The sequence below is a fragment of the Ornithorhynchus anatinus genome, chromosome 5 (genome assembly GCF_004115215.2).
Source record: "Ornithorhynchus anatinus isolate Pmale09 chromosome 5, mOrnAna1.pri.v4, whole genome shotgun sequence".
In the NCBI taxonomy this organism is placed as follows: domain Eukaryota; kingdom Metazoa; phylum Chordata; class Mammalia; order Monotremata; family Ornithorhynchidae; genus Ornithorhynchus; species Ornithorhynchus anatinus.
The window spans coordinates 123,772-140,452 of NC_041732.1; the positions used below are offsets into that span (position 1 = coordinate 123,772).

Consider the following 16,681-nt stretch of genomic DNA (forward strand, 5'->3'; position numbering starts at 1 on the left):
GCCCCTCCCCCGGCCCCCGGCCCCCGGCCCTGGCCCGCTTCCAGCCCGGGCTCCGGTTACAGGACCGGCCCGGGCGGCGGGGGCGGCGGGGGCGGCGGGGGCGGTGCGGGGGGCGGGGGGCGGGTCTGTGCGGGGCGGGCCGGGGGAGTCAGAGCGAACCGGACCCCCGGGCTCACGGCAGGACCCCAGGCGGCGGCCAGTCAGCGGAGATCGTGAGCAACCCCCGCCGAGGCCGCCAATTTCGGACACGTCCTGGATGGGGGGTGGGGGGAGGGGGTGCGGAGGGCGGGGAGTCCCGGTCCCCTCCCGCGGGTCCCGTGGGTGCGGTTGTGCGCGCACGGCTCTGTCTTTCCGATCGGGGCGAGGGGGGCTCCCGCACCGCCGATCTCTGGGCCTGACGGCCGCCGGGGCCTCTTGTTTCTGGGCTGTGTCCCGTGGGAACGTGTGAAGCCGTGGGTGTCCGACTGAGGCTGGACCTGGAGATCCAGATGTCTGACGACTGTGTGACCGATTGACTGTGCCACTGGCGTGTGACTGACTGACTGTCCTTGTCCGGGAGGCGGGGAACTCCAACCGGAGTCTCTACCTGTGTGTTGGGTTATGTGCGTGGGTGTCGTTATCCCTGGGGTTGTGTGAAAGTCCAACTGTGTGTCGGGGTGTGCGTGTGTGTCGTTATTTCAGTGGTTGCATGAGAGTTTAACGGAACGTCAGGATGTGTCGGTCGTTTTCTCCGCGGTTGTGTGAGATTTTAACTGCGTGTGTGTGTGTGTGTGTGTGTGTATGCCAGGGTGGGTAGAACGTCTTCCAACACTCCTGCCCGGTGTTTCCTGTTTCCTCTGTGGCCTGTCGGGGCTGTGCCCAAATCGAGAGAGAGAGAGAGAGAGAGAGAGAGAGAGAGAGAGTGTGTGTGTGTGTTTGTGTGTGTGTGTGTGTGTGTGTACGCACGCGTGCGGCAGGGGGTGTAATGGGGTTGGGGGAGGGAACGGATGCCTGCGGGGTGACGCACAGTTATTTCTACCGCGGGGTCGGAGCCTGGAGAAACAACCGGGGGCAGGACGGGCCTACTGACCTTGGTGACGGCGGCCCGTGGCTGGGCCCTGTCTCGCCCACCACCCCATGTCCCCATGTGCTCACCCTCTGCCCTGGCGGTACCCTCTTCACGACCCCCCTACCCACCCTGCGCCCTCGCCATAAGCAGCCCCCCATGCCCACCTGGTGCCTTCGCCATGCCCGGATTCCCCACGCCCTCCTTGCCCACCCGGCATGCTCACCGCACTGAGCCCCCCACTGACCACGTTGCACCTTCGCTGGACTAGGCCCCTCTCGTCCCCCCTTTGCCCACTCTGCACTCTCACCTCGCTAAGCCCCCCCATACCTATCCCGCGCCCTCACCGTGCCCAACTGCCCCATGCCCCCCATGCCCACCTGGTGCCCTCGCCGTGCCCTGCCTCCCCACACCCTCCTTTCCCACCCTGCACCCTCACCGCCCTAAGCTTCACTTCCAACGCTGCACCCTTGCTGGTTAGGCCCCCCTCGCCCCTCCTTGCCCCCTCACCGATCTAAGCCCTCCATACCCCCCCTTGCCCAAGCTACACTCTCACCATAGAAGAGTCCCCAAGCTGCTCCCTGGCAGCGCTAAGCCCCCCACGCCCCCGCTTGCCCCTTCTCGCCCACACTGCCCCCTGGCGGCGCTAAGCCCCCCACGCCCCCCTGTGGTTCCATCTGTCAGCGACAGGACGAGCCGTTGGCGCCCAGAGGATTTTAGTGAGGCCCATCAGGCTGGGGTCGGGCCGGAGGGAGGAGGGGGGTGGGCGGGGCTGACTGGCCCCGTGTGTCCCCAGGACATGGAGCCTTGGACCCCGGCCCTGCTTCTTGGGGCCCTGCTGACCCACGGCCTGGCCTACGCCGCCCACGGCAGTGAGTTTGGGGATCGATGGCGGTCAGCCTGGGGTCAGAGGTCAGGCCGGGGGGGTGTCAATCTGAGGTCAGTGGGGGGCCGTCTGGAGTCAATAGGGGTCAGCCTGAGTGGGTTAATCGGGACAGTCTAGAGCCCAGTTTGGCCCGGCTGGTAATGGAGTAGGTCGTAGGGGACCAGTACGGAGGGGTCGGTGGAGGCAAGGATCAGTCTGGCAGTCAAAGGGGATAAATAAATCCATAGCATTTATTAAACTCCTTGAGGGCAGGAAGCATGTCTACCAACTCTGTTATACTGGACTCTCCCAAGCGCTTAGTACAGTGCTGTGAACACAGTAAGTGCTTAATCATTACCATCTTCATCATAGATGGTATTTATTAAGCTCTTACTGTATGCAGAGCCACTGACCCAAGTGGTTGGGAGAGTCCAATACAATAGAGTAGGTAACCAGGATCCCTGCCCGAAAAGAGTTTACAGATTAGAAGGGGAGACAGACACCGGATAACAGACGGGTATGTACTCATCTGCAGTGGGGGTGGAGTGAAATGGAAAAGGCTTTAGGGTTACAGACCCAAATGTAGAGGAGATGCAGAAGGGAGGGCAAATAAGGGAAAGAGAGAAGACAGATTTGGGGGTCAAAGGGATCCACCAGGGAGGGGGTAAAGGGTCTGTCTTGAGGAGAATCACTCTGGGGCTCAATGGAGTTCTTGGGAAATCAGCCGGGGAGCTCAGGGGGACTGTCTTGGGGATCAGTCTGGGGGCAAGGAGTTCATCCAGTCCATTAGGCCACTCCCTGCCTCTGGCCCCTATCACTCAGACTGCTGTCCCCTCTCTGCCCAGACCCCCGAGAACAAGCTGGGCCTCTTCCAGAGGATCGAGACCCCTTCAGCTATGGTGAGATGTGTTTACGGGACCACCCGCTGCCCCAGAGCCCGCAGCGTGGGCGGGCTGGCTGGGGCTTGGGTCTCTGCACCAGTGGCTGGGTCCCTAGGTCTGGGCATCTCTGTGTTCCTATGTCTCTGCCCACATTTCTCTATGTCTCTGCACCTCTCTGCCTCCCTCCATACTCCCCCGCGTCTCCGTGCCAATGTTTCCAGGTCTCTCTGAATCTTTTTGCATCCCTCTGTGTCTCCGTGCCTCTCTCTGTCCCTGCACCTCCCTGCTTCTGTCTCTTCACCCTGGGGGGTGTGAGGGCCTCAGCTCTGTGTCTCCCTCTGCCCAGATTACCAGTCTCTGAGGATTGGGGGGCTGGTCATCGCAGGGATCCTCTTCATCTTGGGAATTCTCATCATCCTCAGTACGTGTGTTGGGCGAGGGCACAGGAGGGAAGGGAGGGGGACAGGGATACAGCCATAAGGGGAGGAGAAGCAGACATACACGGGGTGGTGGGGGGAGCAGAGACACGGGACGGGGAGGGGCAAACTGAGACACGGGATGGGGAGCGGAGGGAACAGAGACACGAGAGGGGATGGAGAAGTAGAAACATCTAAGGGGGCAGGGGAACAGAGAGATGAGAAGGGGCGGGGGAGCGGAGACAAGGGGGCGGGGGAAGCAGAGAGGCGAGAGGGGGCGGGGGAGAAGAGACAAGGGGGCGGGAGGGGGCCGAGCCACGGGAGAGGGTCGGGGAGCAGAGCGAGCCACCACCACGAGAAGCCTGGCTTGCAGTGCTTTCATTTCCACCCTTCAGGCCGGAGGTGTCGCTGCAAATTCAATCAGCAACAGAGGTGAGAGGAGCTGTCCGTCAGTCCATCCGTCCGGCCTTGGACTTTCCCAACCGCCTCGGACTATCTGTCCACCTCTCAGTCTCTACTTGTCTCTCCAGCTCGGACTGTCCGTCTCACGACCCCTCTCTCACCCCAGTTATAGTGCCAACATCCTGCGGACAGGGAATGTTGTTTTTCTCTGCTGCCCAAACACTTTGTCCAGTGCGGTGCACGCCATCAAGTGGGCGCTCAATCACATTGAGAAGCAGAGTGGCTCAGTTGCAAGAGCACGGGCTTGGGAGTCAGAGGTCATGGGTTCTAATCCCGGCTCCGCCACTTGTCAGCTGTGTGACTTTGGGCAAGTCACAACTTCTCTGGGCCTCAGTTACCTCATCTGTAAAAGGGGGATTGAGACTGTGAGCCCCACGTGGGACAGCCTACCTGGTATCCCCTCCAGGGCTTAGAAGAGTGCTTGGCACATAGTAAGCGCTTAACAAATATCATCATCTATTACTATGACGTAGTCGTACTACGACGACTACGATTATTCCATCTTCGTCTCTGTCTCTTTATCTCTGGCTTATCTCTCTATCTCGGGTTGCATCTACCTCTCCACCTCTGTTTCTCTCTTCTTTCTGTCTCTCCATCTTTCCATCTCCATCTTCCACCTCTACCTCTGGATGTCTCTTCCTCTCCTCTCTCTCTGTCTCTTCATCTCTGACTGTCTTTCTGTCTCTCCTTCCCGAGGACGGGGGAACCCGACGAAGAGGAAGGTGCTTTCCGCAGTTCCATCCGCCGTGAGTTGGGGGAGTTAAAGGGAAGACCGAAGATGGGGGAGGAAGGGAGGAGGGCGGAGCAGCAGGACACCCCCCCCCCCCCCGCGGACACCCAAATCTCTGTTTCCCAGGCCTGTCCAGCCGGAGGAGATAGGCGCCTCTCCCCTCGCCACCCGACCCTCCCTGCAGGTTAGTGAGTCCGTCTTGGGTCGGAGGGGGAGAGGAGGGGGCCCTCGCCTTTTAAGATTATGTCGCTGGAAGGGAAGGGAATTGTGGGGGGGGGGGGTCGAAGGTGGGGCGCTGGTAACTTCAGGTCACCCCTCCCCCAAGGCTTCAATCTCCTCTAACCATCCTTTTTCCTTCCAGGTCCTCCCCGCCCCGATACCCTCTTGGCCCAGCTCGAGGTGGGGGCTGCGAAGGGATACAGGGCAGGGTGCGGCGCTGTCCCCCTCCCCGAGCTCTGAACCCCCAGCCTTATAATAAACGCAGTTCCTTGACTAGGAGAGTCCGTCTGTCCGTCCGCCGAGGGAGTCGGAGGATCGCAGGGCTCCGGGATTCCCCGAGGCCCCCTCTTCACCCTCCCCCAGCTCTCGTGACCCAAAATCTGGGAAATATCCGTTCGAGGATGCGGGAAACGGGACTGCGGGGGTGGGAGCAGACGGTTTAGGGGGAAAGGAGGGGGAGAAGAGGGCAGGTAGGGAGCGGAGAGGGCAGGTGGGGAGCGGGGGAAAGAGAGGGTAGGGGAGGGAGGGGACAAGGGAGGAAAGGGGCAGGGGAGGGAGGGGGCAGGGGAGAGAGGGGGCAGGGGAGGGAGGGAGCAGGGGAGGAAGGGGGCAGGGGACGGAGGGGGTAGGCCGAGGGGGAGGCGCTGGGGGCGAGGGGGGCGGGGGCGTTGGGGGGAGAGGGTTGACGGGGGGGACGCTGGGGGCGGGCTCAGTCCCCGATTCTCTCCCCGCATTGGCTGCCGCCCCTGCCCCCCACACACGCTCCCCGAGCCGAGCCTCAGCCTGAGCGCAGTCGCTACCAGTCGGACCCTGCCGCCGCCGCCGCCGCCGCCGCCGTCGCCGTCGCCGCCTCCATCTCCATCTCTTCCAGCCGCCGCTATGGGGGTCACCACACCGCGTGAGTGCGGGGCCGGCCCGGAGCCGGGGGTCCGGGGTCCGGGGTCCGGGGACCGGGGTCCGGGGTCCGGGGGCCCGGGGGGCGCCCCACGGCCCGGGCAGCCCCGCTGCACGCCCTCGGCCGGCTTACACGCCCCGCGGGCTCCGGCCCGGGTTGCACGCGCGTTGCACAGGCCCGGCACGGGCGCGCCCCCTCTCCCGTCCCGCGACATCCCGGCCACCGCCTCCGCACGCGGCGGAACACGCGCCTCCCGGGGGGGGGGAATGCGAGGCTCCGGGGGAAGGGGCAGACGGGGAGACGGACAAAATGCTCAGCCCCGTCGCCATGGTAACGGACGGCTCCTGCCGGGGCTGCGCGTCCGCCTGACGGTCTCTACCGCCTGCCGGCTTCTTCGCCTGTGTGTGTGTGTTAGAGAGAGAGAGAGAGGAACACAGAGATAGAGAGAGAGATCTCTGCCTGCGTGTCTTCCTCGGTCACTCCGCGCGTCTCTGCTCATCTCTGTCCCATCTCTGGGGGGGACTGCCTGTCTCTGCTCATCTCTGCCCGTCTTGGGGGGGGGGGGTCTCTTTCCGGCCCGGCCAGTATCTGGGTGCCTCGGCTGGTCTCCACGTCGCCCCGCGTTGCGGGGTCATTCCCGGGATGGGGGATGGGGGGGGGGTCAGGGCGGAGTGGGTTGGGTCGGGGAGGGGCGGGGCGGGGCGGGGGCGGCCGGAGAAGCCGCAGCGACCGCACCCAGGGAGCGAGACTCTGTGCGCCTGCGCACGCCCCTCTGCCGCCCATGCCAACAGGGGGATGTCACTGCGCCTCGCCCCGGCCTCCTGAACCCTCTCACGGCCCACTGGGGGGGCCAGGCCCGGCCGGCCGCGCACACACACACACACACCCTCCCCCTCCCCCACCCCCACCCCCACCCCCAGACCCAGTCACATGCGCTCACCCACCCCATCCCACCGCTACACATAGAGATGCCCGGGCGCTGTCCCCAGCGCTGTCTCCAGACCACCCACCCTCACCAGGCTGACCCCCCCCAACTCCTCGCTAAGGCCTCCGGGCAACGCGGCCGGGGCTGGAGACCCCCCCCTCCCCCGGGGGGTGGACAGGGCAACGCGGGTAATGTCTCGGGTCTTCCGAGAAGCGCGAGCTGGGCAGGCGAGGGCCGGCGGGGCGGGGTAGAGGCGGGGTGAGGCGGGGTGAAGCGGAGCGGGCGGGCGGCAGTGGACCCAACGGCCCGGAGTCCTCGCTGCGGAGCCGCTAATCGATGGGGAGACACGGTGAGGGATGGGCCATGGAGGGGGAGGGCGGCGGGGCGGGGGACGGCCTGGTCAACCCCGCCCTCTCCCCGCCGGCCACGGTACAGCCTTGCCGGCCCCGCCCCAGCCCCTGGCAGTCGTCCAGCCCCGCTAGCCGTCCAGCTCCCCTCCCCGGACAGCCTGTGGCCCGGCCCGGCCCACCGCCACCCCTCCCCCGCCGGGCCCTGGTCCAACCGTACTAGCCCGGCTCCCGACTCCCCGGCAGTCATCCAGCCCCGCCAGCCCCGCCTCATCCCACCGTCGGGCAGCGGTCCAATCCTGTCCAACCCCCTCCGCTCCGCCCGGCCCTGCCAACCCTCCCTCCAACGCTAGGCCCCGCCAGCCCTTCGCCGCCCTCCTCGCCAGGCGGTGGCCCACCCCTACCAACCCCTCTCCAACGCCGGGCCGTGGTCCGGTCCTTCTAACCCCTGGCCCCGCCAGGCCGTGGTCCGGACCTACTAACCCCACCCCCCACCCGGCTGTGGTCCCGCCAGCCAACTCCTCCTCGCCCAATCAACGCAAGGCCGTAGTCCAACCCTGCCAACCTCTCCTGTCCCCCCACCCCCTACGCCTGGCCATGGTCCAGCCCTGTCCACCCCGCTGCCTGCCAGGCCGTGGCCCAGCCCGCCCAGCCCCGCCCCCAACCCCGGCTCTGGTCCAGGGTCCAGAGCCGAAGCTGCGTCACACTGCGGGGACCGCGCCCAACCCCAACCCCCCCTCCCCAGGTCCTGGGGGTCCGGGACCCCGAAAGTGGCACTCGCGACCACGGAGACAGGAGGTCACGCGTCCCCTTCCCTCTCCGCCTCTTCTTCTCTTCCTCTCCCTCCCCATCTTGCCCTAGCTTCCGGCCTCCCGCTCCTGCTGATGCCCCGTTGCCATGTCAACCTCCTCTTTCCCCAGTGTCTCCTGGCAACAGCCCCGGCCCCTTCGGTCCCCCCCTCCCCTGGCTCCCGCCGGCCCGGCCCCCCGCCCAGGCCCCTCCCTGGGCTGTGAGGGGCAGCGAGGGGGGCGGGGGTCTGGGCTCCTCGGACCGTCACCGTCTGTCTCTCCGCAGCCCCGACTCAGGACCGTCCGGACCGCTTTGAATATGGTGCGTCCAGGGCGGGGGAGGGGAGGGTGGGGTCGGAGCCGGGCCCGGTGGAGCCAGGTCGGGCCGGGGGGCGTGCAGGGCCGGGGGTAGAGGCGGGGGTGGACGACGGGCAGGACTAGGCCCCCGCGGACTCCCTGACGCCTCCCTCTCTCCTGTCCCCCAGACTACGACACGGTCCGCACCATCGGCCTCACCCTGGCCACGATCATGTTCGTGGTAGGAATTATCATTGTCCTCAGTGAGTATCCACTCCAGCCCAGCCGCTGGCCCAGCCCCCGGCCCAGGCCTTGGCCACGCCCCTCCCCAGTAGCCCCGCCCCCACCCCAGCCCCACCCCAACCAACCTCCACCTCAACCGACCCCACCCCAACACGGCCCTGGCCCCGTCCCTCCTCCCAGCCTACCTGCCCCCATCCTAGACCCCAGTCCGGCCGCCTTTCCTCCCTTCTCTCTGACTCCCACCTCTCCCGTCCCCAACCAGGCAAGAAGGTGAAATGCAGGAAATCGGACTCGAGGTGAGGAGGAAGAGTGAGTGAGTGAGAGTGTGTGTGTGTGTGTGCGTGCGGAGGAAGGAGGGTCGGAAGAGGGGGAGCGGGGACAGAGGCTGAAGGGGAGAAGGAGAGGCTGGAGGGTGCAGGAGAGGAAGGGCGGGCCGGGAGAGGCTATTAATGTCCATCGATCGGTCCTCAACACTGTCTGTCTATCCATGCCTCCTGCAGCAGTAAATCCGACCTGCGACCCATCAAAACTCCAAGTAAGTGTGGGCGGAGAGTGAGGGGCCAAGCCCAGGAAGGGGAGGGAAGGGGCCAGCGGAGACCCCCAAGACGGGGAGAGCGCGGGGGCCGGATCCCGGGAAGGGGAAGGGGCGGGCTCCGCAGGAAGGGGGATCGGGGAGGGGGCGGGGGGCGGAACCGGGAAGTGGAGGGGGCCGGAGCGGATCCTAAGAGGGGGAGGGCGGGGCTGACCCCCCCCTCCTTCCCTCCGCCCTCTCCCCCCTCCCCGCCCCCCTCGTCCCTTCCCCCGGCAGCTCCGGCCATGTAGACCGACTCACTGTTCCGCCCAGCAAACCCGGCTCCTCCACCGACCCCGGGCCGGTCTGGGCCGGGCCGGGCCGGGCCGGGCCGGGCCAGGGGAGCCGGGGGGAGGAGGGGCCGGGGTGGGGGCCGGGGTGGGGGCCGGGGGAAGGGGGCGAGGCCGCCGGCTCCCCCGCTTCCCCGTGTTCCGTCCCCGCGCGTCGGAGGTCTCGTCACCGGGCCGCCCGCCCCGCCAGTCCTCTCCCGCTCAGCGCCCCGAGAGACCGAGGAGCCGCCCACGCCCGGGGACCCCCGCGCCCGCCGACCCCGCGCTCGCCGCGGACCCCCGCGCCCGCCGCGCCCCGTGGCCTCCGGGCGCCCCCCGCCCCCGCCCCCACTCTCTGTACCGCCGCTGAGCTCAATAAACGTGGACAGGTTTTCCTTCCGTGCTTCGTGTCTTTCCTCCTCCCCGGCCCCACGGACCCCGACTCTGCGTCCCCTCCTTCCGCCGCCCCCGGGCTCCCCCCCGCCCCCAGGGGGTCTCCCCCCGGGATCTCCCCCGGCTCTGCCCCGCCCCGAGGTGCCCCCCGCCGGCTCCTCCCTCCGGGCTTTGATGCCCGGAAACCGGAGAGGAAATGACTGTTACTGTGAGTAAGACTGGTCCCCCCACTCCCTGCTCCCCGCTCTGCCCCTCCCACGCAGGCTCCGGACAGACCCTAAGCTCCGAGGTAAGGGTCCCGCTCCGGCCCTACCCCCTGCCCCCTGCCCCTCAGGTTCTGCCCCGGCCCCTCCCTGTGTGGGAGGCCCAGCTGCCCGGGCCAGGCCCCAGCTCCAGCCCCTGCCTCCTCCTCGGACCCCGCCCGTGCCCCATGTGGAAGCCTAGATACAAGCGGACACTAACGGTTTGCGGTTTCCCTCTTTGCGGTCCGCTGCCCGGGGGCGGGACGGGATGGGGTGGGGCGGGGCGGGAGGCGGCCGGGGACAGGAGTAATACTCCTCCCACCGGCCCGCTTCGGCCCGCACCCCTCCGCAGATGGCTCCTCCACAGCGGCGCATCCCGCTCCACCTGCTCCTGCTCCTATTCCTGCGTCCGGGGTCGGGCCTGGCCTTCCCCACACCCACTCCAGGTGAGTGTCCCCGCCCCGGCTCCCCCCACACCGGCCAGGAATGGGAGGGACGGATGTTTCGTGGGAGGACGGGATGGGGGACGGGCTCGGGCCAGAAGCCGCAGGATGCCAGTCAAGGGAATTTACCGGTGGGCAGAGCACTGGGCCGGGCGCCAGATTGGGCACCTGCTTTGCACTGGTCCCTGGGCTGGGCGCCTGGTTCGAGCCTGGCACGATACTGGATGCCTGCCGTGTGCGGAGTGCTGCGCGGACTGACCAGGTGCAAAGTAGCCGGATATGAATGAGCGACGACCGGGACTAGCTGGGGGTGGGTCAGAATCCCTGCAGGAGGAAGTGGAATTTAAGGAAGTTTTAAAGATGGGGAGAGGCATGGGCCAGAATAACCAGAATATGGGCCTAACTAAGGGAACCTCAGTCAGGCAATAGTGTTTATTATGTGCTTACTCTGGTCAGAGCATTGTACTTGGGACAGGGCAATAGAGTCAAGTCACAGTCCTTGCTCTCAGAGAGTTTAAAACTAGCTCAGGAGACAGACACTGTAAGAATTTACGGGGAGAAGGAAGAATTGCAGTACAAAGATGTGGACAAAAGTGCAACGGGGGTGGGAACCGTAAGACTGTTTAGACTGTGAGCCCGTTAAATGGGCAGGGATTCTCTCTATCTGTTGCCGAATTGTATATTCCAAGCACTTAGTACAGTGCTCTGCACATAGTAAGCGTTCAATAAATACGAATGAATGAATGAATAAATAAAAGGAACGGAGTGCTCCGGTGGAAGTGCTGAAGTGGCAGAAGTGGGGGACCACCACCCTCCCCACCTTCCAAGCCCTATTAAAATCACATCTCCTCCAAGAGGCCTGTGTCGATTAAAGCCTCATTTCCCCGACTCGTTCTCCCCTCTGCAACCCCTGTGCACTTGGATCTGTATCCTCTAGGACCTTGATATTCATGCTACCCTCAGCCCCAGAGAATTTATGTAGTCATCCATAATTTATCAAGCAGTGGTATTTATTGAGCGCTTACTGTACAAAGAGTACTGTCCTAAGTGCTCGGGATAGTACAATACAGCAGAGTTGGTAGGCACGGTCCCTGCCCACCTTACCCTTCGGACTGCGAGCTCTTCGTGGGGAGGGAAAATGATCTGCTGCCCGGATCATTTTCCGGGCAGCAGAGTGCAGTATGGGCTGGAGTGGGGAGAGACAGGAGGCAGGGAAGTCAGCAAGGAGGCTGATTAGACTGTAAACCCGTCAATGGGCAGGGATTATCTCTATCTGTTGCCGAATTGTACATTCCAAGCGCTTAGTACAGTGGTCTGCATATAGTAAGCGCTCAATAAATATGAATGAATGAATGAGGCTGATACGGTAATCAAGGAGGGATAGGAGAAATGCTTGGATTAACATGGTAGCAGTTTGGATGGAGGAGGGTGAATTTCAGCGATGTCGTGAAGGTTAAACCGACAGGATTTAGGATAGATTGAATATGTGGGCTGAACGAGACAGAGGAGTCCAGGATAACCCCAAGGTTAAGGGCTTGTGAGACAGGAAAGATAATAATGATGGTATCTGTTAAGCACTTACTATGTGCAAAGCGTTGTTTTAAGCGCTGGGGTAGATACAAGGTGATCAGGTTGTCCCACATGGGGCTCACAGTCTTCATCCCCATTTTACAGATGAGGCAAGTGAGGCACAGAGAAGTTAAGTGACTTGCCCAAAGTCACACCGCTGACAAGCGGCAGAGCTGGGATTAGAACTCATGATCTCTGACTCCCAAGCCCAGGCTCTATCCCACTGAGCCCCGCTGCTTCTCGAGGGCTTACTGGTGGTGCTGTTTACAGCGATGGGAAAGTCAGGGAAAGGACAGGGTTTGGGTGGGAAGATAAAGAGTTATATTGTGGACGTGTTAAGTTTAAAGTGACGGCAGGAAATTCAAACAGGGATGTCCTGAGGCAGAAGGAAATGTGACACTGCAGGGGAGAGAGATCAGGGCTAGAGATGTAGATCTGGCGATCATCCACTTAGAGATAGTAGTTGAAGCCATGGAAGCCGATGAGTTCTCCAAGGGAGTGGGTGTACATGGAGAATAGATGGGAACCCAGAACTGAACCTTGAGGGAAATTCAGTTAGGGCGTGGAAGGCAGAGGAGCCGCCCATGAAATAAACTGAGAATAAGCAGCCAGACAGTTAAGAGAACCAGGAGAGGACAGTGTCAGTGAAGCCGAGATAGGATAATGTTTTCAGGAGAAGGGGGTGGTCAACGATGTCGAAGGCAGCTGAGGGGAGGAGGAGGAGGATTAGGATGGAGTAGAGGCCGTTGGAGTTGGCAAGGAGATCACTGGTGACCTTTGAGAGGGTGGCTTCTGTGGAGTGACAGGGAAGGAAGCCAGATTGGAGGGGATCTAGGAGAAAATTGGAGGAATGAAACTTGAGACAGCAGTGGTAGATGGGGGACAGGGGGTTTGAGGAGGGAGTTTAATTTCTGGAACAACTGGCAAAGGCAGTGGGCATGGGTGTCAATAAGAATGGAGAAATTACACTGCCAGGCAGAGAAGAGTGTGGCTCAGTGGAAAGAGCCCAGGCTTGGGAGCCAGAGGTCATGGGTTCGAATCCCGCCTTTGCCACTTGTCAGCTGTGTGACTGTGGGCAAGTCACTCCACTTCTCAGTGCCTCAGTTCCCTCATCTGTAAAATGGGGATTAAGACTGAGCCCCAAGTGGGACAACCTGATTCCCCTGTGTCCACCCCAGCGCTTAGAACAGTGTTCGGCACATAGTAAGCGCTTAACAAATACCAACATTATTATTATTAGAAGAGGGCAGCGTTAAAGCATGTGAGGATGAACGTGCGGTGGACGAGGTTGGCCTGATATCTAGATTTCCACCAGCAGCTTTCTGCATCTCGTGCACAGGAGTAAAGGAAGAGGACTGTGGAGGTGATCTAGGGCTGTGGGTTAATGGGATGGGTTCAACGAAGGGATGGGGAGCGAGGGAGTGGAGTTCAATGGAGGGGGGTGGTGTTGAGGATGTCAATTTGGTCGAGAGAAGGTAGTTTGGGTATGGAGGCTAAATGGTTAATGATGACTTGAGAACATTGGGTGAGATGAAAAGATGGGAGGTCTCTGTGGAGGAACAAAACAAACTTGTGGGGAGGAGGTGTGTGGGACAGAGGGCGAGTGAGGAGGTTGTGGTCAGATAGAGGGATTTCAAAGCTGGTGAGGGTAGAGATTATACAGTGATTAGCATACTCTGTACTCTAAGTGTTTAGCACAGTGCTCTGCACACATTAAGCACTCAATAAATACCATTAAGGGTGTCGAGAGATTAATCAAGCCAGGCCTTCTAATGGAAAGGGCCTGGCCCTTGGAATTAGGGAACGGATGCCCTAATTTTGACTCTTTATTCTCTTTATTGTTGAATTGTATTTTCCAAGATTTTAGTACAGTGCTTTGCACACAGTAAGTGCTCAATAAATACAAATGAATGAATGAATGAATGAATGCATGACTGCCACTTGGGAAGCAGCTTGGCTCAGTGGAAAGAGCCTGGGCTTCGGAGTCAGAGGTCATGGGTTCGACTCCCGGCTCGACCACTTGTCAGCTGTGTGACTGTGGGCAAGTCACTTCACTTCTCTGTGCCTCAGTTACCTCATCTGTAAAATGGGGATTAACTGTGAGCCTCATGTAGGACAACCTGATTACCTCGTATCTACCCCAGCGCTTAGAACAGTGCTGTGCACGTAGTACGCGCTTAACAAATACCAACATTATTACTTGCCTGCTGCAAGGCCTTGGGCAAGTCATTTAACTTTTCTGTGCCTCAGTTTCCTCATCTGTCAAATACAGATTCAGTACCTGTTCTCTCTCCTACTTAGACTGGGAGCCCTTTATGGGACAGAGACTATATCTAACCTGATCATAACAATAAGGATAATAATAATAATAGTGTACTTGTTAAGTGCTTACTATGTGCCAGGCACTGAACTAAGCACCGGGGTAGATACAAGCAAATTGAATTGGACACAGTCCCTGTCCCCCATGGAGCTCACAATCTTAATCCCCATTTTACAGATGAGGTGAGTGAAGCACAGAGAAGTGAAGTGACTTGACTAAGGTCACCAAGCAGACAAGTGGCAGACTCAGGATTAGAACCCAGGTCCTTCTGACTCCCAGGACCACTCTTTATCCACTAGGCTAGGCTGCTTCTCTTTCGTGTATAATAGCCTTTTGTTAAGCACTTACTTTGTGACAAGCACTGTTCTAAGCACTGGGGTGGATACAAGGTAATCAGGTTGTCCCACTTGGGGCTCACAGTCTTAATCCCCAGACGAGGGAACTGAGGCACAGAAAACTTAAGTGATTTGCCCACGGTCACACAGCAGACAAGTGGTGGAGCCGGCATTAGAACCCACATCCTCTGACTCCCAAGCCTGTGCTCTTTCCACTAAGCCTCTCTGCCTAGCTTGGCTTTTAGTAAGCACTTAACAAATACTATTATTATGATTGTTATTGACAATAAAAATGATGATAATCCTGGAGGAGATGATTTCAGAAGGGCCTTGAAGATGAGGAGACCAGGATATGAAGGAGAAGGGAGTTCCAGACAGGAGGAAGGGCCTGAACCAGGGATCTGGGGGTGGGAGAGATGAGAACGAGTCATGATGAGTCAGTAGGTTGGTGTTTGGTGCAGAGTTGGATGGGCAACCACTGGAGGTTCTTGAAGAGTGGGGAGGCATAAACTAAACTTTTTTTTAGAAAAATGATTTCCAGGGGAGAGAATCAGAGATGGGGGTCCCTGGAGATCTTGGGGGGCGGGGAGGTTTCCATAGCTGGGGTAGGGTCTCCAGAGATCATGGAGGGGGGTCTGGAACTGGTCTCCAGTTTTATCTCAGGCAGAGAGATGGGGTGGTCGCTATGGGCAAAAATCAGAGTACGACTCCTCCCCGCCCCCCGACATATAACCACTCCTGTGAGTTGTGCCCCTCTCCCTCCCACCAGACCAGGTTGGGGGCAGGAGGAGGAGATAAGGGGAAACTGAGTCTGAGGTGACTTGTAGATGTTTCCTCTCCCTGCCCCCCACACTGCCACTTCCACCCTTGCTGATCCTCTTCTTCCTTTCCAGAGTTGGCATCCGACCTGGAGGATTACGAACTCTTGTTCCAAACTTTGTTCCAAACTCCAGCCCCCAACACAGAGACAATAACATCGACAGGGCAAGTCCCCATATCATTCTCCCCGTCTCTTGCAGGCTCCAGCACTGACACAGATGACCCTTTCCACTACGGTGAGTCGGGAAGAGAGACGAAAATGGAAACCTGGGGCGGGGTGGGGTGCAGTGTGAACTCGGGCAACTCACTTCACTTCCTCTATGCCTGCAGTTTCCTCCTCTCTAAAATGGGGATCGAGCGTCTGGTCTTGCTCCAAATAAGACTGTAAAGCTAGTATGGGACTGGATTATCTTGGGTCAACCCCAGCATTTAGCACAGTGCTTGGCACGTAATCAACCAACCAATGGTATCTATTGAGCATTCACTATGCACAGAGCGCTGCACTAAGCGCGTGGGAGAGTACAATACGACAGAATTAGCAGACACGTTCCCTGATCATAACGAGGTTACAGTTTCAAGGGAGTTTACAATCTAGAGGGCTGAACCGGGGCAGGGCCTCAGCAGTGTGCGCCTCCCACTCCCGTGTCCCTCCGCACCAGGCCTGGGGCTCACCCACTCTCTCCCTCCCTTTGCCCTCCCCTTAGACGTGCGGACGCTCAGGATGTGGGGGCTGGTGGCCGCAGCCGTGCTGTTCATCACAGGAATCCTCATCCTCACCAGTAGGGCGGGGACTGGGAAGAGGGCGGGCGGGGCCGGGGGGGGCGGTGGGCGAAGCCTGGACAGAGGGGAAAGGCGGGGCGGTGGACGGAGCCTGGGCAGAGGGGGCAGGCGGGGCCTGGGCACAGAGGGCGGGCGGAGCCTGGGCAGAGGGGGCGGGCGGGGCCTGGGCACAGAGGGCGGGCGGAGCCTGGGCAGAGGGGGCGGGCGGGGCCTGGGCACAGAGGACAGGCAGGGTCTGGACAGAGAGGATAGGCGGGGCCTAGGGAGAAGGTGGGCGAGGTCTGGGAAGAGGGGGCGGGTGGGGCCTGGGCAGAGAGCGGGCGGGGCCTGGACCGAGGGGTTGGTCGGGCTCTGGGGAGAAGGAGGGAAGCCGGGGCCGGGGACTGTCCGGCTGCGCCTCGACCTTTGTTTCCGGTCCAGGTGATCGCTGCCCCAGGGGGTCCCCCTGCCGCCGGCAGCATCAGAGGTGAGAGGGGGACGAGGGGGAGGAGGGAGGCCCTTCCAGCTCCCCCCCCCCCCCGGTGCTCACCCCACTCACTCCTCTCCTCTGTGCTTCCGCAGTGCCTAGAGTCGCCCACGAGTGACGCCCCCGCGGCTGGCCGGCGTGGGGACGGAGCCCAGCCCTGCCCCCCGGGCCCCGGCGCCCATCTCCGGCCCTTCTTCCACCTCCACTCGTTGCAGCCAAAATTAAAGTGTCCGAAACCGAGTTAGCGCGGGGCTGGGCTGAACGGGACCGAACCGCGGCTGGGAGAAGCAGCGTGGCTCGGTGGCAAGAGCCCGGGCTTGGGAGTCAGAGGTCGTGGGTTCTAATCCCGGCTCTGCCGCTT

The 16,681-nt window shown here is 61.4% G+C and overlaps 2 protein-coding genes and 1 long non-coding RNA gene across 5 annotated transcripts; all 3 read left to right on the forward strand.

Annotated features, from left to right (window-relative positions):
- The first annotated feature begins 120 nt into the window (after positions 1-120).
- On the forward strand, positions 121-4,892 carry FXYD1 (FXYD domain containing ion transport regulator 1). The gene is made up of 8 exons (XM_029065349.1): positions 121-212; positions 1,842-1,917; positions 2,756-2,809; positions 3,138-3,212; positions 3,603-3,639; positions 4,366-4,415; positions 4,526-4,583; positions 4,761-4,892. The coding sequence occupies exons 2-7, from the start codon at positions 1,845-1,847 to the stop codon at positions 4,546-4,548; spliced, it is 312 nt and encodes a 103-aa protein (XP_028921182.1). The 5' UTR covers positions 121-212; positions 1,842-1,844; the 3' UTR covers positions 4,549-4,583; positions 4,761-4,892.
- A 607-nt stretch (positions 4,893-5,499) lies between these two features.
- Positions 5,500-9,038, forward strand: LOC103165600. Of its 2 annotated transcripts, XR_005660058.1 has the most exons (6): positions 5,500-5,516; positions 7,860-7,895; positions 8,059-8,133; positions 8,376-8,409; positions 8,614-8,648; positions 8,922-9,038. It is a non-coding gene; the product is annotated as an uncharacterized LOC103165600 (long non-coding RNA). The 2 variants fall into 2 exon arrangements; XR_003759768.2 differs by lacking the exon at positions 5,500-5,516 and having other exon boundaries at positions 7,773-7,895.
- Positions 9,039-9,521: 483 nt separating this feature from the next.
- Positions 9,522-16,560, forward strand: LOC114812135 (FXYD domain-containing ion transport regulator 5-like). 2 transcript variants are annotated; one of them, XM_029065356.1, is made up of 6 exons: positions 9,522-9,554; positions 9,941-10,034; positions 15,275-15,310; positions 15,779-15,853; positions 16,275-16,320; positions 16,416-16,560. In XM_029065356.1, exons 1-6 carry the CDS (start codon positions 9,543-9,545, stop codon positions 16,420-16,422), a joined length of 270 nt encoding a protein of 89 aa, XP_028921189.1. In that variant the 5' UTR covers positions 9,522-9,542; the 3' UTR covers positions 16,423-16,560. The 2 variants fall into 2 exon arrangements, with proteins under 2 accessions (XP_028921189.1, XP_039768169.1); XM_039912235.1 differs by lacking the exon at positions 16,275-16,320.
- The last annotated feature ends 121 nt before the right edge of the window (positions 16,561-16,681 follow it).

What these genes read in the sequence shown, in the direction of transcription:
- LOC114812135 (XM_029065356.1), top strand. An exon ending in CTTCCCCACACCCACTCCAG is followed by an intron (nt 10,035 to 15,274) that starts GTGAGTGTCCCC and finishes CGTCTCTTGCAG; the next exon opens with GCTCCAGCACTGACACAGAT. An exon ending in AGGAATCCTCATCCTCACCA is followed by an intron (nt 15,854 to 16,274) that starts GTAGGGCGGGGA and finishes TTTCCGGTCCAG; the next exon opens with GTGATCGCTGCCCCAGGGGG.
- FXYD1 (XM_029065349.1), top strand. Translation starts at nt 1,845, where the DNA reads ATGGAGCCTTGGACCCCGGCCCTGCTTCTTGGGGCCCTGCTGACCCAC. An exon ending in TCGAGACCCCTTCAGCTATG is followed by an intron (nt 2,810 to 3,137) that starts GTGAGATGTGTT and finishes CCCTCTGCCCAG; the next exon opens with ATTACCAGTCTCTGAGGATT. An exon ending in AAATTCAATCAGCAACAGAG is followed by an intron (nt 3,640 to 4,365) that starts GTGAGAGGAGCT and finishes CTCCTTCCCGAG; the next exon opens with GACGGGGGAACCCGACGAAG.